Source organism: Rhea pennata, chromosome 6 (assembly GCF_028389875.1).
Source record: "Rhea pennata isolate bPtePen1 chromosome 6, bPtePen1.pri, whole genome shotgun sequence".
NCBI lineage: Eukaryota > Metazoa > Chordata > Aves > Rheiformes > Rheidae > Rhea > Rhea pennata.
The window spans coordinates 7,733,980-7,757,542 of record NC_084668.1 but is presented as its reverse complement, the minus strand read 5'-3'; the positions used below and the strand labels follow the sequence as shown (position 1 = coordinate 7,757,542).

Here is a 23,563-nt window from a genome sequence, read left to right as displayed (position 1 = left end):
ATGAAAAAGATTTATGGACTTATACTTTTTAGTTGTTGCCTACATCACTGGCAACGATTTCATCAGCAACAATTTGAAATATACGGTTGTAGGTGCAGAAATGTGTTTGTGTGGATTATACTTTGCACATCACTGTCACTGTCAAAATAAATAATAGTAGTATTTAATAATAGCATGGTTTAATGTTCTATTCTTTAAAATTATTTCCTAAAAATAAGGCTGGGTACTTTAAATGAAATATGTTGATGATCTTTCTGGTTTGAGTCCTGCTATACAAATGGAAGGCAGTGTTTTGTAAACTGCTGAAGGGTAGATTGAAACAAGTTTTCATGATTATCAGGTAAGAGAAATGGGCATCCTCCTCCTGAGGGGATTATAGACCAGTCAGAAAAATGTTGATGAGCACTTACACTTTGCTTTCTTATGTGTTCATTCGCTTGCTAGATGTGGTATCATCATTCTTCTATTTAGTCTTAGAACACTCCAGGGAAAATAACAGATTTTGTTTTTGTGCTATAGCTGTCACCTATCTGTCCTTATATCAGAGACTGAACCATAAGGATATTGAACACCAGCAGTTTCCACTGAGACAAGCCTCTGTTGAACTACAAACAAAAAAGACATTGTCCTTCCTTCAGTGTCACCCCCCCCCCCCAAAAGAAAGGGAGGGCAAGGGTGTTAATTTTATCTTTGGGTATCTGTTGCACATGGATCTTTACTGTGTTGCTTCTCCAAACAGATTCCATAAAAGACTATTCATTAGAGAGCAGCTTTTGCTAAAGTAGTGAGCAGCTCACAAGTTACAGCCCTGTGAATATCAGGTTATCATATAAGAGAAGACCACCTAGATAAAATAGTTGTAACAATATTAATTGTCCTAGAATTTGCAGACTTCTGTTGATCTATCTTATTTAAGTATCTACAATAGGGTAAAATACTCAGTGACTTGCATGTATGGTGATTTTTCAAACAGATTGTTTTAATTAAATTTCAAAGTAGAAGAAAAGCAACTCTGTTCTCATACAACATTCTCTTCCTTCCAAATATTTCTTTTTCACAGATGTTTAATTATATTTAAGAGATAAATACATTATGACTTCTCCAGTACATTTTAATCAAATTAAATCATTCTTTTTTTCTCTCCCCTCCCCCTCAAATAAAACCTGTTAAGTTAGTGAGAACCCAGTGTTTGCATCTTTGGGGACCAAGTTCTGGAGCTTCTTCAACAGCAAGACTAGTATTTGATTACCTTAACCTGTGGCTGAATGGATGGCTGCAGCTCTGCATGGTAATTAATAAATACGCTTAAATCATATTCATTAAGGTTAAAAAATAGTTTGTTTTTAAACAAATAAGTTTTGAGTAATAAGCTAACTATTTCAACCTGCTGATGTTCTCAGCTGAATATCAACAACCCGCAAAGCTGTGGCTACAACCTGAAACAATACCCTGGAGTAGCTTAACCATGTTTCTTCCCCCACTCACACGCCCACGCCAAGAGCCCGAGAAATGCACCAAGCTCTTCTCCCGGTCTCAGCTTTAGCATTTGATAGCTGCTTCCGGATCTGTTCTCTGCGTAGAGCTTCCTAAGTGCCAGCTCAGGAGCAAGCACGAGGCCAAGAGAGGAGAGCTGCTCCTCCCACACTCCTCCAGATTTGAGGGAAACGGCTACGGAAACCTGGGATAACGACGAACCCTGGACGCGCCAGCCGCGGCCGAGATGCTGTTCTTTGACCTTCCGAATAAACGCGCATTCAACTGCTCAGAGCCAAATTACTCGTTGCTACAGCTACTAAATTTTCAGGCTGATTGCAAGAGGAGTGGAACAGTCAGCGGCAGCCCCTCGGAAAGACTATGGAATTTAAAGTTTCTAGAAAGAGCGAATTTGGGTGCAGGTCAGTGATGTGTTTCCCAGCCGCGCGCTGGTACAGGTCTGCGGCCGTAACCGCCCCGTTAGCGCCCGCCGGGCCGGACTCGCAGCGGAGGAGCCGCCCCTGCCGGCAGAACCACCCCGCCCCGCCCGGCTCCCTCATCGCTTTTCGCAGTACGGCATTCGGGCCGCTCGCCCCGTTCCGAACCGGGCGCGCCCGCGACACCGCCCCGCGGGGCGCGCGCAGCCGCCCAACGGCTAATGCCAACCGCCCCGCGCAGCGGCGGGCGCCGCCCACGAGGCCACCGCTTATCCCCGCCGCGCCACCGGCCCGCCGCGCCGCAGCCAATCAGCGCCGGCGGCCAGCCAATGAAGAGCGGCCGCGATGCGTCATTTCCGTATTCTGGAGAAGGGCCCTTCTAGCGCAGCTGGCAGCGCCGCCGGACGCGCGTTGCGTAGTTGTTATGGCCGCCGCTATTTCTGTGGCGGCCTCCTCCCCCTCCTCCCTGCGTCACGTGCCTCTGCGCGGTGCCTAGAGAGTGATGGCCGCCCGCGGCGGCCTTGTAGGCCACGTGACCCACCTGCCCATGCGGCGCTCTTGTTTTGCTGCCGGGAGACTCTATGGTTTCAGGCGGATAGGCCGGGGCCGCGCCGTGGCGCTCCACCGCCTCCTCTCGCGAGAGCGGCGATGGAGCGCGGCGGGGAGGGGCCGGGCGCGGCGGCGGCGGCGGCGGGCGGGGCCGAAGGAGGAGGGGGAGGAAGTGTCATGGCGGCGGCGGCGGGCTGCGGCGCGGGCTCCTCGGCGCGGGGCGGCGGCGGCGGCTCGACGGCGTCGCGCTGGTTCTTCAGCCGCGAGCAGCTGGAGAACACGCCGTCCCGCCGCTGCGGCGTGGAGGCCGACAAGGAGCTCTCGTACCGGCAGCAGGCGGCCAACCTCATCCAAGACATGGGCCAGCGCCTCAACGTGTATCCGAGCGGGGCCTGGGCCGGGCGGGAAGGGCCGGGCCGGGCCGGGCGGCGGTGGCGTCACCCGCGGGGCGCCGGGGCCCCTTCCCGTCCCCCCGGGCGCTTTCCCGCCCCCGGGGAAGGGGCCGCGGCCCGCGAGCGGGGGGCGCGGAGGGGCGGGGGGAGCCCCCTGCCCGCGTCCTTTGTCAGCGCGCCCGGCGGCGCGGGGCTGCCCGGCTCGGCCTGAGCCCGAGGGGCGCCCGGGGCCCTGCCCCGGCTTTTTGGCGATGCGCGTTTTCAGACGCGTGTGGAGTCGCTCGTAGCTGTTCGCGGACCCTCGTTTTCCCTGCAGTGGGCACCTTCGCCACTCGCTAAATTATAAAGCCACAAGCCAGAGTAAGTAAAACTGAGGCCTCAAAACTACTTAGGAAATACTAAAACTAGAGCAAAACAAAAATATTTTAGACAGTACTCGAGTCTGTGCCGTCAATGGAGAGGTTTTTTCCTAATGAATGAGATGCGGTTAGTCTGGTGTGAGACTCTCCATATGAAGGAAGTGAAAAAGTCTGTTGATACCAGTCAAGTTCCCCTAAAGGGTCACACCATTAATTCTTTTTCAGCTGAAGACAGCAATATATTGAAAGTAATGATTGACATGGGAAGTACATTGCTTTCAGTTCTTATAAACTATTTTCTTAATATGTAGTGTTTCCTTAATTTAATCTTTCAGATCTCAGCTTACGATAAATACTGCAATTGTTTACATGCACAGGTTTTATATGCATCATTCCTTCACAAAATTTAATCGAAATGTAAGTATCATTTGATATGCAGTAATAATACACTATGGCACTATGGCAGTGTAAGTGACAAGTGTTATAGCCTGTTGCTAGATTGTGAAGTTTAGTGTGTTTATGTGAATTTCAGCTTCTTTTCAGCCACTAAGAAGCAATAGTGATATTTTCAATTCAACTTGGAATTATTTTAACTCATAGTAATCAGATTTTATCTTCTGCCATAGAAATAAAATCATAAGCACCCCTCAGTAAGCATGTTTTAGATGCATGGAGAGTGCATTTAGCTTCTTAGCAGCTGGCTAGCGTTTACATGCTATAGTTTGGAAGTTTAGCACAAAGGATCAAATACTGTTAATGAAATCAGTGGTTGTGCTAGCATGGCATGTCTCACATAATTGTTACATGATTATATGTGCGTATACATATGTATTTGCTCTTAAAAGTCTATAAATTAATTTAACTACTCTTGTCTTAGCCAACTTGAAGGTAAGTTGAGTTAGACAAAAAGACTTTAAATTTGATCTGATGAGAAAATGCTGGCTCTCCTGTTTCAACTAATGAATGTGCTGAATCTGAATACTGAGTGCTTTATGAAGAACTGAATTTTCTAGTAAAAGTACTATTTGTAATTGAATGACTTTGTAACAAGTGTAGAATTGGAGTACCAGCTTGAAAACTTTAAATCTTTTTTTTACTTTCAGGGTATTGGATGCAATGGTCAGAAGAACACTAGTGTAATATTTTAGGTATTCTTGTGTAAAAATACATACTTTTTTATTATTACCTTTGCAAAGAATAGTTAATGGTAGTGGTGGTATATTGCTGAGGATGAATATTCTCACATGGTGACTTCTTATGATACAAGAAACAAATTAAGACTACTGTGAAAGATGATTATGATCTAGACTGGAGATAGGTACTGGTCTGTCAAAGGGCAGAGCCTTGTACTGTCTGAAATCTAGGTATGTAGTGATTGCAGTGAGTTACGCGTTAACCAGCTCTTCTCTGGTGACGAGTTTTTCATCATTGTTGGCTGAGCAAATAGGCATTTTATTTCTTGTGTGATAAACACCAAATAGGCCTTAGTTTGCAGACACGCTTCAGAACTGTACTTAATTATTTTTGTGCAAAATAAATTCAAACTTGCAGTGAACTTGTTACCAAAACTTCAGTGTTACAGTTCACTGTATATTAAAAGCTAAGTACAAATGAGGTGAGCATACATCAGCATGAAACGCTTGGAATGGAAGAAGTGCTTAACACAGGTTTTGTTTATCCAGTGACATAGGGTTATGTATTGACCTGAACTACACCTAAATCAAGATCTGCTTTCCTAAAACAATTTTGTAGTTCTGCCAGTCTAGCAGTAACCTGTGGCCAATGGAAGAGGAGCTGGTGAGACATCCAAAGTTTTCTATGGCTCTTTATGGATGGTTTATGGAATGTGTATAGTGGGCAGAGTTGTCTGGAATGGAGAAGTTACTCTGTGTAGTGCTACCATATCCCAGACTTGTTTGTGATACATCATCCACTAGATTAGTGCTCATATTCTACCTGCTATCAAGGATAGATTTAGGTTGGTTGCAGGAAGCTTTAGCTGCTGTGTTCTGGTTTTCACTGAATGCTAGAAAGTGCAGCTCACTTGGAACTGGTAATGCAGTGGTATTTAGTTATCTAGTACCCTTGCTATGAAGACTAAGCCTTAAGTTATGTCTGTGAATCTTGAATTTCACAAGTTATTCAGTGGCTGAATGCCATGAAGACTGCAGCTACTACAGGAAAAAATGTTAGATAAATTTTCTAATTTATGTTATTCAAATAAGGGACAAAAACAAGTACAGTGAAAGGTAGTGCTCAGTAAAATTGATTCCTGCTGAATAACTTGCTGTAGTTCTTAATGACTATAAGGCTGAGCAGTAGATTTATGTGTGCTCTGATGAATGGGCAAAGGCATTGCCTTGCTTTTTTTTCTATTCTTTTAGAGTGAAAGGGGTGGTCTCCAAGTGAATGTGAGTCACTTAAATTCTTATTCCCAAACCATCTGGCAGGTTTTCTGTAGAGAAAGCAAAGCCAAGGGCTGTAATAAACACTTAATATCAAGTCTCCAGATAGTTGGAAGTGGAAAAATGTAATAATATTCATCTGTTACAAGAAGAAATGAATCCTTAGAAGTTAAATAATAAGATATTGGCAGTTTTGAAACAGACGTAGCTAAAAGTTTCTACAGTACATGGGGTATGTTTTTAACATTTCTCTGTGTGTATATTGATGTTTATCTATGAAAAGAAGGAATCTGAAGACTTGGGATAGAAAATTGCCTGGCTGTTAGTCAGAATACCTTGAGTTATGATCTCCAGCTGAAAAAATCTGGCCTCCATTTTCCTGCTTTTTATGGGTAGGTTAATATTTTTAGTGAACTAATAAACACATATTTATCTTCATGTATAATTGTTGGGTGCCAATATTTGCAAACATGCAAATATGCCTGTAGGTCATCATATAAGTCACATCCACTTTGTTGTTGTTATTAATAAACAGGTCTTCTAGTGGAAGCTGATTCAGTGAGTAGCTGTTGTCTTAATTCTGTGGGGGTTTTTTTTCCCCTCCATATGATAAGCTACTGGTAATCAATTTTATAGGCTTTCAAGACAAATAAACTGTGAATACGGAATGGAATTTACAACAATACTTCCAAGCTGTTGGGCTACATGGGTGGCAATGAGTTGCATTTTGAATGTATTAATTTATGATTCTGATGACCAAATATCCACATGCTTACTATGTTACTGTAGGCTAGCAAGTCACTTTTGAATTACTGTAGATTAGCCACAAGATACTACTTGTTGCAAAGAAGAACGTGTTAGCTATTCTATTTTTGCAATTGGAACAGATTAAGACCTTGCACAATTGCTTTTCTTCAGTAAAACGATGTCAGCTTGCTTAAACCAGGTAACATAATTGATGCCCAATCTACTGATCTTCTCTAGCCATGTAAATTGTATGTTAGTGACTAGTATGAATCTCCTCAGTAGTAGTACGCATTTTTTTTTCTATATTATTGTTTACCAGGACATAGTAACTTTGGTTTGCCAACTATAACGTTAATCAGTGCTAATATTTGACAGGGATAAGAACTGTGCGCTTTTTATAGAAGTACTAGCCTGAATGTCACAGTGATACTTTGAAATATCTCAAAAACTTAAAATTTTTCTGGAGATAATGCATCCATAGCATTTAGTGGTCTGGTATTATTATATAAAAAAAGAAAATACAATTTCTTTAGAAGCTTGTTCATCAATAAAATGTGATTTGAAGAAGTAGAGCGGGGGAAAAGTCCTTGATACATTGAAAATGAGAGGAAAGGCGTCCAAATGGTACTTTTAAATTTAATCCTTAGAGTTGCTGTGTGGAATACCAAACAACCAGTTGAAAATATACTTGATGATGTTAAGTATTATTTGTGTGACATGCAGTGGAACTTAGTAAAGTGCCTAAAGAGAGGCTGCAGGAGGAATTTTTTCCTGAAGTGCAAGGTAGGTGAGTGAGGTGGGTGGGTGGGTGTGGCTGGGGGGGTGCTTGTTTCCCTCTTCATCTGCATTACCTTCCTGTCCCTTGCACCCCATCCAAATTACACTTTAAAGAGTTGAGCTTCCTTGTTGTTCAAGTTCTCAAAGCTGTTGTAATATGCATCAGACTTCAGAGCTGCTATTTTGGCCATTTGAGTTCTGTTGTTAATCTTACAATTCAACATATTTACTGTTTTTTGCGGAGTAAACTGCTGTTAAAAAAAAAAAAAAACCTACATATAACTATTAGTGTTAAAACTTGAAAGAAAGAAAGAAAAAGAAAAGAAGGAAAAAAACTATCATAGATTTTCCTTACTTTACATTAGTAAGTTACCTTATATCGAGTGTAATAACAAACTAATATTAGCATTAAGAGGGAGAAGGCTATTCTTAGAAAAAGATGATGTATACTGCAGATGGATTCTAAGATAATTCCAAATGTCTTCCATGTATCAAAACTTTTTACAGGATGTTTTGTGTTTTTCATGAAAAATAGGACTTGTGCTGTTTCTATCTATAAAACTTGCTGTATGATGTCCTTGGACTGTCATAGTAATACTCATATGTTTTGATTTTTTTTTCTTTATTTCAGTGGGACTTGTTTTCTGAGATTCTCAGCTAATAGGAAAATGGGATTTAAGTTCATAAATCACGTGTGTTCTTCTGAAGATATTTCTCAGTTTTCTTGAAGAATATTTTGGGTGCTCTGTAGATAACTACTTTAAATTGTTTCATTTGTTTTATGTCAAATGAAGATGTTAATATAAAAGAAGCTTACAACTTTGTCTAGTCTGTGTCTTTAATTTTGCTTTTTCATTCTACTTTGCTTTGTTTTTTGCCAGAATCATGTTGATGCTATTTTTGAGAAGTAGAAATGAATGAAAGCTTTAATGAGTAACTTTCAAGTTATACACTTTATGTGTTTTTCACTGACAACTATATGCATGCAAAGTCTGAAATTTTACTAGTATATCTCTTTTCCTAAATAAACATCAAGGGAGGCCAAAATACTAACCTACTTCAAACTAGATAAAGGAATTCTAGTTCTAGACAAGACAAGGACCTGAAATTGTGAGTAGACGCCAACAGTTGTTTCTGAAGATAATAGGTAATTGTGGTTTGTGTATTTAACTGATTCATAAGAAATCTACCAGTTAATCAGCTTGACTTTTATCAGCCTCCAAAACTGGTATATGTAAGGATTTGGAGATCAAGAATGGCATAGAGACTGCTTGGCCACAACTGATCCCTTCAGTAGATTTGAAAAGATCTTGAAGTCTGCCTGGTGAAGTAGGTGCTTTTCTGGGATGAATTAAAACTTCAGTCAGACATAGAATAATAGTGAGAATCTGCTGATGGGTTAATTGCACAGTTATCAGTGATTTGGTTGAAGAAGCAGGTCTCTGTGAAATGAAAATATTTTCAATAATGGTAATTGTTGGAAGTGTCTTTTTCACAAAGATGCGCTGCAAAAATTCCACGTGCACGTAACTATAGTTACAGACTTTGTGAAAACAGAGCTCGAGTTAGGATATGTGTGAACTAAATTCATATATGAAGCCAGAAAAATCAAAAGGCCCAAAGGCAGGCACTTAAGGGTAAGTGTGAGAGACTTGGTAGGGGTGGTAAATTTGGGCTGGTGGGAGAGGAGGGGAGCAGCAGAGAGCAAGCGTTCATTGCCCACAGTACAGTCACTGCAGTCACTTTTGCTAGCTGAGTAGAGGATGACTGTGATAGGTTTTTCTTCAGCCCAGTACTAAGCCACTGCTGTGATTGCCTCTTAAAAAACAGAAGAAATTGTGTGATTTGGGGGGAGGTGGAAAAGAATCTTTTACTTATTTTCTTTTGAAGTTCCTTCCCTTCATCCGGTCCATTTCTGATTCCATATGCTTCATCGTTAGCTTTCCTTCAGCGACTCCACCATGTGGAGCTCTTACTGTGCTAGTCTGTTTTCACTCTACCTGCTCTTTGTATCCCTTCTACTGAGTCAAAAATGGGGCTAGTTCCAGGTTTCTGGTATCCTCATTTCTCATAATTTCAGTTGTTGCTCATCAAACTGTTCTCACCAACTCTGGTTCTTAACTGTTCCCAATTTCCTTTCTTCTCTAAATAGTTCATGTTTCTCTGGTTTCTTGGTCTTTTGCTAATCCAGGCTTTCCCAGAAGCTCAGAATAATGTTTGAGAATGTAATTCGTTTTCTCTTAAGCTGGTTCAGGTGTAGAAGGTGCTGGCCTCAGGTATCTTCCTCAGTTCTGCCTGCCCTAAATTACTGAAGCACAGTGGAGAGAGATTTCTGTGGGGCTCAGCGGGGTAAAACAACTGTAGCAGGGAGAGGTTTGCATTGCTTTTTGCATTATTGGGCCGGAGCACAGCTTGTTTGCTTTATAAGGTATCTTTATGTGGTGAATATTTGTTGGCTAATACAGGTCTGTGCTACTGTACCTCTTCCAGCACCTCATAGCTGTTGATGTAGCTTTCTGAACTCCAGAAAGTCTTTCTATCACATTGAGTGCTTGTCTCCTGGCTTAAGTGAGGCAGATTTTTTTTTTTTTTTTTTTTTTTTTAAGAACAGCAGTAATATGTCCCTTGCAGAGTGAATTTCTTTAATATCAAATCTTTAATTGAAACAATATGGCTAGGAACTTCTTGAAAATCGATAGAATCTTAAATGACAGCATCAATATGGCCTTGTTCACAACGTCTGACCTCTATTTCTTTTATTATTATTTTATTTCATTTACTTGGAAGTCTTAAGTTACATGGTTTTGTTAATCATTTAAAAGGAAAGTAATTCTTTTGTCTCAGCTGCGGAAGAATTTGTTCCCTGTGATTCGATTTTACTGAGAATACTAGGCTGCTTAGTGGCACATTCCAGGCATCAAAGGTTACCACCTTTCCGGGGTGCAGTTTTCCTTGCAAGTCTGCCAACTTAAGTTTTACTCAAGATCTAAATGCACATTTCGAGGTGATTTAAGGAGCTCTTGAAAGTATTGAGGGAGTGCTTTTTACATTCTGAAATGTGATGGGTAATCATTTAAGTGTGTCTTACTAGTTAGTCCATTGCAGTTTTCCATATATTGGGAATTTTTATAGGAGAGGCTTTGCTTTGGCATAACAAAGGTGGTATTATTTACTGAGAGAAAAAAAAAGAAAGAAAAAAGCCTTTTTGGGGAAGCATGGCTGCTTCAGTTCACTCAGAGTAGTTCTGCCTGGGCATTGATGAGAAATCTGATATCTGCACTGTTTGTGACATGCTTTAATTAAACACTCAGCAAGCTGCCATTCCTGTCTCTGAAAAAGCTTTTTCTGCTGGCTTACTTTTAACCAATTTAATCTGTTTAATTAAAATGATAGTAGAAATCTTCATGTAGACACTAGTTTGACATGGGCAGCTTTTGCGTAAGAGGAGGGCTCTTACCCGGGTAAGTCAGTTACGGTTTACCGTGCTGCATTTATAGACATGGTCGTTGTCTAGCTGACAACTAAGCATCAAAACTTTACTTCATAGTTAACTCTTAGGTTCTGTTGAACTATTTGTGCTTTGCTGCCAGCTTTTGGCACCTACAGTGCTATAATTTTTTCTCTTTCTTTCAACTTAATTTGTAGTCTTTAACATTGGGGCTAGTGTTTTGAGAATCTTTGTGCTTTGTTCCCCAGATACTTCTGGGTGTGTAGTAAAGTTTCTAGGAGTAGGTTTCTCTGTTAAATCAGTGGCTCTGCTGTGGTGTTATACTGCTGTGCTTATACTTTCTAACAACGAGCTGCTTTTCTTCAAGTTCTCTGCAAGTGTTGCTTATTCTTAGGAGAATCAAGCACCAGCAGAACTTGTTGGCGTCAGGTGTTTTGACTTTGAAAAGGTGGAGTAACGGCTCACTGCTATGCTAGAACTTGGATGAACTTCCATGTGAAGTATATGTAAACAGGAAAAATCCTGTTCTGGTGTGACTGAAACACCTGGACCAAGTCTATTCTTTTTATATTGCAATAAAATTGGTTTTACCTCAGACATTTTACTCATGAGTGTAGTTCAGCATTTATGCTGCTTCTTCCCATCATGCTGCACATGAATTTTAAAGTAAAACTTGAGTAGTCATTTTTACATTGTCTTGCATGAATTCAGAACTGTTTTTTTAAAAAAAAAAAAAAAAAAGCTCAACTGCTTAATTCTAATTACCAATTCACATTCTCCATAGAAATTCCTACTTGTAAGATTTTGTGTGTGTGTGTATATATATATATATATGTATGTATACATGTTTCTCTTCTTCAGATAATATCTCCTACGGCATTGTTCTTAGCTGCAAAAGTGGAAGAACAGCCGCGGAAACTCGAACACGTTATTAAAGTAGCACATGCCTGTCTTCATCCTCAAGAGCCGCAACTGGATACAAAGTGTGATGTAGGTGAAAGTCATGTTTTTAAAGATAGTTGGAATTGAAGCTAAAGATGACATTTCATCTAATGAGCAGTTATACTGTCTTGTGCTATTCCTGTCTACAAACTAGAAAAAGACTTTGTTCTTAAACCATTCAAATCCTTTGTAGTACTTAATATAGCTAATGAAGGACTTAAATATTTGTGTTAACAGCACTTGAAGGGAAATTGCTATATCTTAAACTTGCGTTATTTTTAAGACTTCCACATGTATAGTTTAAAGACTAGGTGGTAAATAAGGAGAAGTCTCATGCATGGTTCTGTAAGTGCCAGGTTCAGTGTACAGAAGAATTCGGAATACTTCATATTTCTCAACCAGAAGCTTGCTGTGTGCCATGTATGCATCCTGTTTTCAGGGATGCCATACAGTTGTGAGCTGCTCTGTGTCTCTGCTATATGTTTTCATGCTTTTGTGTGGCAAAGTTTGTACTGTTTCCACTTGCTTTATGGTTCTCCATTACCTTTTCCTATTTCCCTTCCCAAGATGACCTGAAGCCAAACATGTTAGAAAGTGTGGTGGAGATGTACCAGTGTTGTTCTGCTTGAAGGTCAGGCTGAGCGGGTTATACCCTGCTGGACCTGGACTGACATGTAGAACTATTTGAGCGCCTCTGCTAGGCTTCCAGTTAAAGGAATGCTGCGTACAGATGTCCAGCATATATTACCACCAGCATACATTTGTGTATATATAGGAGTTTGAGCCCACAGGCATAAGCCAGTTTTACAAAAGCAAACTGGGTGTCTGTGGCTGTGTTCTAAATGATTTGTAGAACATACAATCTCACAGAGATAAATGACTTGATTTGCACAGGCAAAGCTTCCTAATGCTTATAGCATCCCCCAGCTTCTCACAGAAGTGCTTTGCTGGACTAGATTATATCAGATCCAGATTAAATAAATCTGATTTTCAAAGATGGTTGGGCTGGTATAACTGAATTCGCAGTAACACTTATTCAAAATTATATATATGTGTGTGTATATATAAAATATATAAGTACAGTGAAGCATTCTTGAATTGTCAGTACTAATTGGCATGGAGTGTGGTTGTAATTTGTGCTGATGTTACCAATACTCAGATAGAAATTGCATGATTGAAATTTTGAGACGATAGATACTGAAGTCTTGACTTGCTTGTTAATTTGTTTCAGGCGTACCTTCAGCAAGCCCAAGAGCTGGTTATACTTGAAACAATAATGCTTCAAACTTTAGGTATGTTTTTTCTAAATGTCTTCTGTGCAGTCAGCTTCCCATAGATCAGTATTGGGAGTCCAGCACCTGGGTATTCTGATACACTGTATGCTCAAATTTTACTGTTCTTTGTGTACAACTTCTGACCTGTGAGTTTAGTTTCACATTGACAGTTGCTGTTGCGTTCACTTTGGAGAAATGGGGAAAAAATATTTATGAAACAGGTTTCTGACAGTTTGAAGTAGAAATATGTGCTCTTCCAAATAGGTTTTACTTCAAAATACCAAAGACATTCAGATAAGTATCTTTGTTTATATAGAGTTGCTGTGGGCTTCACTTAAGGAAGAGAAAATGCCAATGTTATGTGAAACTTTTTTAAGCCTAGTTCATATGTTTCCCCTTTTTGTTGTTCAGTTATTTTTAAATCTTTGGGTTCCGTTGCTTTCATACTCTATTCTAATCCGGGTAATTGCTACAGGCCTGTAGCAACACTAATATTTCTTTACATAAGGCAGCGTGTTATAGTAGCAGAGCTCTATATTCTGAAGCATTTTGCGAAAAGTCTTACACAAAATGCTCATCTGCTCTGCCTTTCAATGTAAGAATAGTATGTAACTAATGAGGATTACTGCCTCTGAATATTACAAATTTTAGCATAACCATTTAATTTGTTCAGTTAATTCCAAAATTTGAAATACAATGTTCTGATAACAAACTATTCTGGCTTCAAAGTAACATGAAGAAAGACAATTTAGCTAGCAGGCCTGAGAACACTGACTTACTCAGATATTCTTAAATACTATTTGGAATAAATTGCTTGAGAAAGAGAACAGTGGTGGCCTAATTTTTAATAGCTGTGTAAACAAAGGAAGGGATCTGAAGCGACTGACCTACAAATTGACTTAATTTGCAGTTGCATAGATGCAGTGTCTTTGAGTCCCGGAAATGATTGGAGAAAACAAAAATGCACCCATTTCAGTGCATATATAATGTATCTTGTATTGACTTAAAGTATCAGAAACTATTCAGATTTGTTCCGTTTTTAAAAACACAATAATTTTTCTTCATAGATACATTGAACTTCAGAATACGCCGGGGCATTTTACAAAGTGGGTCTTGAAGTGGCTTTTATTGTTCAATATCTTTTATTGTCCAAAAAAATGAAAAAGTGCTGAATAAAAGGCAGTTAAGTACTATTACTTAATCCACAGTACAAAGATTTTGCAAGTGTTAGGTCTGTAGGAAGGAAAGTTTTTTTTTTTTTTTTTTTTTTTTTTTTTTTTTTATTAGAGTTCTAAAACATATTCTTAACTCTTCAGGTTTTGAGATTACCATTGAGCATCCGCACACAGATGTTGTGAAATGTACGCAATTAGTGAGAGGTCAGTGACTTTTAAGCCCTTCTTTAAGCCCTTTTTTTCTCTTCCAGAAAAATTTAATGGTGATGTTATTTGGCTAATATGATTTTCTTCCATGAGTAAACAGCACAGATGCACTTTCTTCCCTAACTATATATATCCAAAGAGTGTGTTAAATCTGTCTAATTGCTGAAAACTTGATCTTAAACTTTAGTCTGAAGAGTCCAGTTCTTTGTCCTTTGCAAGCTTTTTTGTTTTGGGGATTTTTTTGCTTGCTTATTAGCTTTGCTTGACTAATATCTGTTCCATGTTTTCTCCAAAATCACAGCAGCAGTTAGTGGTTGAAAACTAAACAGCCAGCTTCTCCATACCATTCAAGGTTGATTATCTTCATTCTGAAGAGGTACCACTGAGTAAGGAAGTTTAGTCTGCAGGTTGATTGGTGGCTTATACTAGCCTTCCACCTTAGTAAATCTTTTTAGGTAGTGAAATGCAGGATATAGAGAGCACACAGCAGGTCTGCTATCATATGCAAATACTTCAAGATGTGTAATACTTTATCTGGACCTGGGAGCTCTTATTTTGATTGGATGATAGCAAAAAACCCCAAATGTTTTGTTGAATACTCATATCCTCTAACCAATATGCAGTTCATTAGTATGACTCTGGCTGGAAATCTATTTTGGTTTTTTTTCTATTTTTTGGATTTTGGTCCACCCTTTTTAATTCTTAAATCAGTTTCCTTCTGAAGCTTTAAGAAAAATCCTCTTACTTTTGTAAGATGGGGATGGAAAAACTAGGAATTGGTTGTAAAAGCACCTAAAATAAGTTTTTCACTTTAATAACATTCCATAACTAAAAAGTTTTTGGAAATGATTAGTCAGTATTTGTTAGTCATTAGTTACTGTTGGAGCTAAATAAGCAAAATAAAGTACTTCATAAGAGATTTTTTTTCCTATATAAAATATAGGAAAGTTAGGTGCACCTAATCATGCTAATTATATCTGCTTCATACTAACTACACTATTAAAGCTGTTCTCTGAAAGAAGAGCATCTCTCCTTTCTCACTTTAATGTAGCATACTGATGTAAAATGTCATGTGTTCGTCTGTGTTTCATCTCTCAATACAATAGGAAATTTGAAAATGGATTGCAGTTTTCCGGAAAAAACAGGGCTGCCAGTTCAGCCTGCATTCTGATTATAATGTAAATTTGTACCCTTAGAATTTAATGCAAAGTAAAACTGGTACATATGTAGTAGTACTTTTTATGTACTGGTACATAAAAAGTAGCTTTATGGCTACATTAACTTTATTCTCTTTAGTCAGGAGTAGGTACTGCTCTAATAGTTCAGCTTTTTCCTGTGTTCTTTTTCTTGTTATTTTTGCGTAGTAACAAAGTTCATATATTGAAGGTGCATGATACCTTTTTTAATTCAACATTTTAAAGCTAGTGTTTAACATCAGTGCAGTATAACAAATACTTAAAATCCAAAATTATATCAAGTCTGAAGTATGAAGATTCCAGTGAGGGCTGAAAATCCATATACCTCAAGAACAGGTGTAAAGTGAATTTAATGCAGCTGGAGCTTGCCTGCTCTGTCAGTAGGTTTACAAGCATTGTAATGTGTAGAGAAAATGCACTTTTTGTCAGCATATCCCTCTCTTAAGGCTGCACAGGACTTGAAAACACAATAATTTATTGATTTTATTTTTAAATACATTGGGCATGTAGTCATGCATGCACTGGAGTAACTGGGACATAACTGCCATGGGGTTAAAGTAGTCTGTATTGAGCAAATAAAGAGATGGAGTTGAGCATAGTGATGTATCTTCAAAGATACTACGATGTAATTTTTTTTTTTAATTCTCTATCTCCTTATGTTTACATCTTGGATAGTGTTGTTTTAATGTGAATAAGTACTACATTTAGATACCGGTTTCAAAGCTTTTAACATAAATCTGAAACTGTTGTCACTCTTAAGTGTTTAGAGCTAAAGAGGCTGGGTGACTGCAGTTGAAGAAACGCAAGGTTACTTTATTCGGATAAAATGTCTTCTTGGACACAAAGAAACATTTCAGAAGGCAATGAGATCTCCCTTTTATAAAGGGTGACTAACATCTAAAACTACTGTGATTAAAACCTGTATGTTTGGTGGGGGAAGGGAGGGAGATGATGTGGCTGAGTGTTTAAGTATCAAAAAAGAGGCTACAAAGTTAGCTGTGGTATGCAACTGTACTTAAGGGAGCTTTTAGCTTGGCATGTGAGCACTGGGAATTGCCATGTGGTGAGAATAAGCCCTGGTTCCTCAAACTTGTGCTGGCTGAACTTCATTAAGTGACAAAGAGGATGGCTGATTCCCTGTATCGCTTTTTGTTGTCTTGCATCCAGGGTGGTGCACTTTATGCTCTCACTGTTACCTGTATTAAACCTGAAGCTGCTCCTCAAAAAAAATTACTATTTTTTTTTAATCGGACTATGTTGATGAGGTTCAAAGTTTCAGCAAAGTCCTTTCTTTCAGAAGATCCTCTAACCTAGTAGAGGCATACCAGAATTGATTGCTGGAAACTGAAGATGAATTAATAAGTGGGAACTGGTGCAAATAAGCATAATCTTCTTCAACATACTACTAAAGAAAAAGTTGAATTCTTCATCTCTGTGCCAACTAAGATCAAAAGCCTTTGAAAGAAGTATTAGACAATGCAGATTATTGCAGATAAAGGGTGACTGGGTAGATATATAATGACTTGTGAAATTCAGGCATAAGGTATCTAACTATTCCTTCTGGTTTTCAGAGATTCACAGGTTCATGAAATTGTTCCATCTTTACAGTTTGGTCAGTTTAGCAGACAAGGAGCATGGTGTGGGCTGAGTCTTTTTTCTGCACCATTCTTCCTCAGTGTCCAGAGACTGAGAAGAGGAGACAGGACCACCATTGCTTAGGATCCCACAGGTCCTCTAAGGAATCTGGAGGCAGTGGATCTGTAAAAGCCTGTCACCAAACTTCAGTGCCCATTCCAAGGATACTCCAGTGCTGAAGGGAAAAAAAGCTGTTCCTGGTATCAGACTATTTTATTGGCTTGAATGTTCAGCAGTGAGCATGCCCTGGTGCTGAGACCGTTACAAAGTCCTCCTAAGTTCTGGTGCAAAATCAGTCTGTTCTCAGCCTGCTTCTGGTGGAACTTGAAGCAAGAGGACTATGTATCCTTATCGTCATCTTGGGAAGTCTTCAGTCATTCTTTTTTCTGTGGTGGTACACAGCCTCCTTTTGGAACTGCACATTGGATTCCAAGGATTTATAGGATTGCTTTGGCTACTCTGCAGGTTATCAGATGTCTTGAATGTCCATGATCCTTATTAATCTTTTGTGGAAATTGCACTGTCAAATTCTACAAACACACCATAGTATCTGTGTGAACTGCTACCATGGGTTAAATCAGGCTGAGAAAGACAAAGTCTGCAAAGGAGGAGATGAATCTGAGTGAATCTGCTTTTTTTTCAGAGGGTATTCTAATCAGGAAAATTTAAATCTTAGGACACTAACAGTGTGGGATCTTGAACACCAGCTGTACTCTAGCACTGCTACGTGAGGCCTTCGCGTTCTGAAGTTCCACCTCTGGTTTTTACAGGCCTATTTCCAAAGTGTAAATGCTTTCAAGAACATTAAGTTGCCAAGACTACTCAGATTTGAATTTCCACACTCTGACCCCGTTCAGTCCTTCCCAGATACAATAGAAGTCCAGAACCTGCAGCATTTTTCCTTTTGCACAGAAGCATTTCAGCAGGATTTCTGTCTTCTGGTGTCCACGGGCTTACCTGCATTCTGCCCTTTCCAGGGGTTGGTTACTTTTGTTCTCAAGGTACTAGTCATAGCCAGCTACTACTCTCCTTAGGACGCCTTGGCTATTGTGGTATCTTGATGATTATCTCAAGATCTAAGATAACCTAGTGTTGAAGAAAAGACTTGGAATCTCTTGGAATCGCATCAGTTGAACTGTGCGGCGACGTCCAGTATAAGGATTTTGGTTTCTTGGCAGGAATTTCATGGAGACATAAGTGTTCTGGAAGGTGTAACAGATATAGCAAATCCTGTTTCAAAGTCTTGATTACTGCTTTAGTAATCCAGCACCTACCTGCCTTATGGTTGCTTCTGCAACAGTGAGTCAGGGTGGGTTTTTAAATCTCTCCTGAATTATAAAATATAAAGCTGATTATTTGTGGCTGAAGTTGCAGTCATCTGCCATACGACTTGAGAGTTGTGATGATTGAGCTCTGCTCTGTACTTTGAGGATTTTTTATTTTGTAGATAAACTTTCCACTACTTTGCTCTAGAGGAAAAAACACAACAAAATAAATCCTGAAAGAACAAAAATTGATTACTTTTAGTGGATTGAGTCTACTAAACCAAAGCTGTCCTAAATGTAAGAGAAGTTTGGGACAGTTGTTTTAAGTTGTCCCTTGTGTTGACATAACCGTTAGTTGTGAGCTGAAATTCTTGCTGGTTTTGGCAGCTTTGATTGTTTAGTTGTAAATACCTTGAAACAGTATGATACTGTTTGTAGTATAGATAAGGTATTTATCATAATTTTTTACTGATGCTAAAATATGAGGCTATGATGTGATTCTTTTCTTCCAGGTACGTGTTTTGATTTACTTTACTTTCAAGCTAACAGTAGCTAGAAGTTTTTCGGTGTCTCCTTTTCTTCCCTGTTCAAAAGTAATGCTTCAATGAGAGTAGGGAGATTTCTTGGTCCCGTAATTCAAATGTCTTATAACTTTACAGAATATAGAAACCATTGAAGATCCTTTATTGTATTATTTTGATGAAAACTGAAGAGCAAGACCTCAATTTCAGCCTTGTTCAACTATTTTGTTTTTTCATTTGTTTTGTTGTAATCTAATTTCATTTAAGTAATACTGCCTTACATTTTTTGATGGGAGAGAGGGAGAAAAAGTTAAACTCCATATTTATCTGGCATACAGCTACCATTATGGTTTGCAAACCAAATTTAGCACTGTCACATTGACAATTCACTTTGAAATTATTATGGGCTGGCAGAATTTATGTGTGAGAATGGATCCTGTTACCTTGCTACTTCCATATTCTTTTCAGATTATGGCACTGCTCAGCTGGGTAGCAGGAAGACAAGCCTGGTTCATACTCTTTGGCGATCATAAGTGGAATTAAACCACATTTACCATTTTTTTTAAAAAAAATAAATAAATTTTAAAAGCCATTGCAGTCTTTCTCATATGTTACAAAAAGATCATTTTTAAAATAAAGGTTTGTGACAATATTCCCTTTGACATAGAATTCAACAATACACTTTCTGCAGGTTTCAGGTGATGTAGTGTGAAAGTAGGAACTCGGTGAACTCTGCTCAGTCAGTCTTCAGTTAAATCCATTGTGCCCAGCCATTCCATAGTATACACTGTACAGGAAGCTCTTTCATTTGAGTGAGGAGCACGGGGGTTTCAATAGTAAGGGTCAGTGCTAGATGACTCTAACAGTCTAAGTCATTAGCTTTTCATTTCTGGTATGCTGCAGTCTTGATTTCGTTTTCCTGACTATAATTAATATTGAGTTTATTGCTTGACATCAGAAGCTTTGACATAGGTTTGGCAAAAATGTGGAACAAAGTATTACAGTATTACACTTCTGATTAGAGAGAGCAAATTTGTACCAAGTTAGTCTAATTTTTAGGCCATCTAGCTTGGAATCTCACTGGTTTGGGGGCTTTGGGGGAGATGTGTGGCTAATTTTTTTCCTCCATCTGTCCTGTCACGCTCTTCTCTGAGAACAGAATTTGCACGCTAGTATGAATTGAGTTTTATTGATTGCCTTCCTGAAGTCCACAGGCAAGGTTATGCCAGGGGATGATCTGTAAATGAGGGTGAGGAAACAGGTATTTGTAAAAAAAAGAGTGGTCTTTGAGGGGCAGATAAACAAAAGGGAGACTCTGTTCGGGGGGGGGGGGGGGCAAGGAACTGCGTGACTGGCCCACCTCCGGTTACTGAAGGTAGAGGGCTCTTCTGCATCTCCAAAAAGGTTTTTTTAAAGGCTAGTTAGTTAAATTACAATCAGGTCTGTGGAACTATCAAATGGTGCTTTTGGAAGGTAAAACTGCTTTCATTTTGGAACGAATCTGACAAGTTAGTGTGGATAGTTAATCTCTCTATTTCTCTTTTCTTACAGCAAGCAAGGATTTGGCACAGACATCCTATTTCATGGCTACCAACAGGTTGTTATCCTGAACCTCTTTGTTGCACTGTTGTAGCACACTATAGCTTCCTTTACTGCAGGGCCCCCTACATGTGTCTTACCCTTGTTGCAACAGGAGACTGGGCCATCTACAGTGGTGGTACCTTTCTGTTTGCAGTGCGGTGTATTGTACAAGGGCCTTATGGCACAAAGGGGTTAAATGCACAATGAGAAGTGTAGTGGTGCTTTCTGATGACATTTTCTCGATTGTGAGTGCATAAGTCTAAAATTGGTAGCCTGAATAGCAGCTAAAGATTACAAAGAGCTAAACTTAACCTAGAAATTCGAGCATCTTGGTAAGTACAAAACTATTTTTAGTTTACACTTGTAGTTAATGGCAGTTTTCTCTTAATTTTAAATATATTGATCCAGTCTTAATTTATAAAACTGTAGTGGGCCTAAGATCTTTTGAACTAGCATATTTTTTTTTCAGATAGACTAGAAGTAGTTCTGTGTTCTTCTCTTCAGACTCAGCTCCTTAATCTTAATGTGCAGCTTTAAAATTTAAGAACTTATATAAACTTAAAGTTACAGCATTCCAAATGAGGATTATTAATTGTGTGCAGATAATCTCTTGTGGAAAGATGGAATTTGAGAATAGATTTTAGTCTTGATTTCTTGATGACTTGAATTTGTTTCTTGCAAAATAATCTCGAGCTTTATTTGTTAGGATTACATTATGTGTAACCAGATTTTAAGCAATATCTAATGTTTGACTAGAATTCTTCCAAACATTTTTGGTGGTCCCTGGATTGGGCTCTAGCCTTGAAACAGCTCGTAATAAAAGCTGTGATAGAGCAATGAACCAATGTCTTTATGCTGCTGCCAGCTGGAAACTGAAGCTGTGTTCACAAATACTAGAAATTTGGGCCTAGTGAAAGCTAAGCGCATGAGTAATTCACTTGGCCTTTACGGAACTTTGGGGTACCTACATCAAATAGTTAAATTCAGAAACTGCATAATGAGCTGTATGTTTTTATTGTAGCTAGTGTTTTACTTACCATATTATTATCTCTTTCTTTTTAGTACTTAAGTGTAGTAGAATAACTGATAAATATCTCTCCTGTTCATCACACTTGCCATAGCAAAAGCAAATTAAAACTTTCTACCAGATAAATGCCCTGCCCCTTGTTTGCTGAAGGCAATAAGCTATCTTATGAATTTGATCAGAAAAATGTTCCGTGAGCTAATGTTTAATTGCTGTTGCTTGACAAATGATCTTTTTCAGTAAGTTAATGGTCAATTTGTTTGGTTTTTTGTTTTACATGTTTGATTTCCTTTGGTTCCTCGTTATGAAATTTGTGCATCAGTCTTCACCTTACTACATTCTGTCTTCAGTACAAGCCTACAGTCATAGCATGTGTGTGCATTCACTTGGCCTGCAAGTGGTCCAACTGGGAGATTCCAGTATCAACTGATGGAAAACATTGGTGGGAATATGTGGATCCTTCAGTCACTCTAGAATTACTAGATGGTAAGTTATGCTGTTTTACATCTTAATTCAAGTGTTTATTAAGCGGCCATAACTGTCTTTTTTCAAGCATAACTTTATGCACAATAAGTCTCACTGACAGATTGGCAGATGAGGGGAAAGTACAGGAGAGAGGAGAATGTAGGAAGACAAGTTTGGAGACCCTTTTATCTCATCATGTGGGCTGCAACATCCATGTACCTTTTGGAGGTACATGTTAGACCCTTCCCAGTGCTTTCCAGAGTGGGGAAGCAGCTGCTAGAGATACAGCTGTGCAAAGTCATGCAATCCTGATTGTTTTACATGCTTCATTATTCCCAGTTTATAGCTTCACTGTCATTGTTTGAGACCACTGTTTTTAAGATTAAATGTAAAATTGCCATAATAGTAAAGCTAATTCTATGTTAATGATTTGGCATAGCTTATGATACCTCAAACTCCTGCAGAATAAGTTTTTCTTGTTAAATTTTTTTTTTCACAGAGGAAGGCATTTAAAGATCATTTAAACAAAACACTTTACCTTCTCTACTGATACTGCTTTGCTTGTTATCTTTCACTGTTCACGTGCTAGCCTATTCTACTATACTTGGACTATAATATCCACAAGGCAGAAATTGTTCTTATTATAGTGGGGTCTGCAGTTATGGCCTAGCTATACTACTGTAAGAGAGGTAATTTCTGGTCCTTCCAGATCCATAGGCTGGATTTGGCTTGTAGTTCTGGAACAAAAAAAAATTGTTTCATAGTAGCAGTGAAAGCCTTCAGGCTTGATATGACCCAGCATAGTTCCCTGTGGCCTGCTTTTCTCTCCCGCTGAGCTTTTATTTCTTAATGGCCAGCTTTTTTAAGTGAAAAACTTGGGAAGCATGGAATCAGAGGGAGCTTGAAGTTGCAAGATCAAATGCCTCTGTCTGTGAGATTCTTAAAGTTGTAGCTGTAGATTCATACACCACTGTGCCTTTTCATTTGGTTATTGGCTGTGTGTGTTTGGAAGGTATGCATCACTTAATCTTCATGGATGCGTGCTGGGAGCCCACTGCTTAGTCCTATGGAATTGCTGTGTGTAATGAAGGTTTAGGGGCAGACTAATTGCCCAGGCACTTGGGAATAGCTTAGTCTGTAGCTTGCTCAGGGAGCTCTGGAGAAAGCTAGTTCTTCTAGACCTTCTGCAGTAGGTCTCCTCTTGCATTCTAATTCTGACTATACCTAATTACTCGTAGGTTATAAGGAAAGGTAAATTTTGGTGGGAAGTATTTTTATTTACAGCTGACAAGTTCACAGAGACCTAGGTTGCCTTGTGGACATACTAATTGCAAGGATCTTCTCCAAGTTTCTAACGCAGCCAACTATGTTGCTGTGAGCACAAAATAACCACAAGTTTTATTGTTTGAAACTAAGTGCCTCAAAAGGTGTGGTGGCTTATACTTTGTTCAGAATCCTGAAAACTTTGTTTTCAGTTGCTTCTAAAGCTCAGGCAGAATGACTGAAACAGTGATTTAGAGATTTAGACTTTAAAGTGGACTTGACTTCATACAAAAAATACCCATGCAGAATGGGGCATATGTTATTTTAGGAGCTGTTGTTTATACAGATCCCTCTAGAAATCTTTGGTATAACAAATACAGACTTTGCAAATGCATGAAGAAACTCTTAAATTCCAACCTGCTTTTCAG

General features: G+C 39.1%; 1 protein-coding gene and 1 long non-coding RNA gene across 5 annotated transcripts in view; both read left to right on the top strand.

Annotated features, from left to right (window-relative positions):
* Positions 1 to 2,288: 2,288 nt before the first annotated feature.
* CCNT2 (cyclin T2) overlaps positions 2,289 to 23,563 on the top strand; it is a 28,609-nt gene continuing 7,334 nt past the window's right edge. For 2 of the 4 annotated variants that reach the window (XM_062578719.1, XM_062578718.1), the window contains exons 1-7: positions 2,289 to 2,836; positions 3,546 to 3,627; positions 11,449 to 11,577; positions 12,761 to 12,821; positions 14,120 to 14,182; positions 20,354 to 20,399; positions 21,730 to 21,893. In XM_062578719.1, coding sequence (XP_062434703.1) covers positions 2,559 to 2,836; positions 3,546 to 3,627; positions 11,449 to 11,577; positions 12,761 to 12,821; positions 14,120 to 14,182; positions 20,354 to 20,399; positions 21,730 to 21,893 — 823 coding nt within the window. In that variant the 5' untranslated portion in view covers positions 2,289 to 2,558. Of the gene's footprint in view, positions 2,837 to 3,545; positions 3,628 to 11,448; positions 11,578 to 12,760; positions 12,822 to 14,119; positions 14,183 to 17,403; positions 18,326 to 20,353; positions 20,400 to 21,729; positions 21,894 to 23,563 lie in introns of those variants that run through there. The other 2 variants (XM_062578720.1, XM_062578721.1) reach the window with 2 other exon arrangements.
* Positions 4,585 to 7,897, top strand: LOC134142021 (uncharacterized). Its single transcript, XR_009958774.1, has 3 exons — positions 4,585 to 6,007; positions 7,010 to 7,145; positions 7,771 to 7,897. It is a non-coding gene; the product is annotated as an uncharacterized LOC134142021 (long non-coding RNA).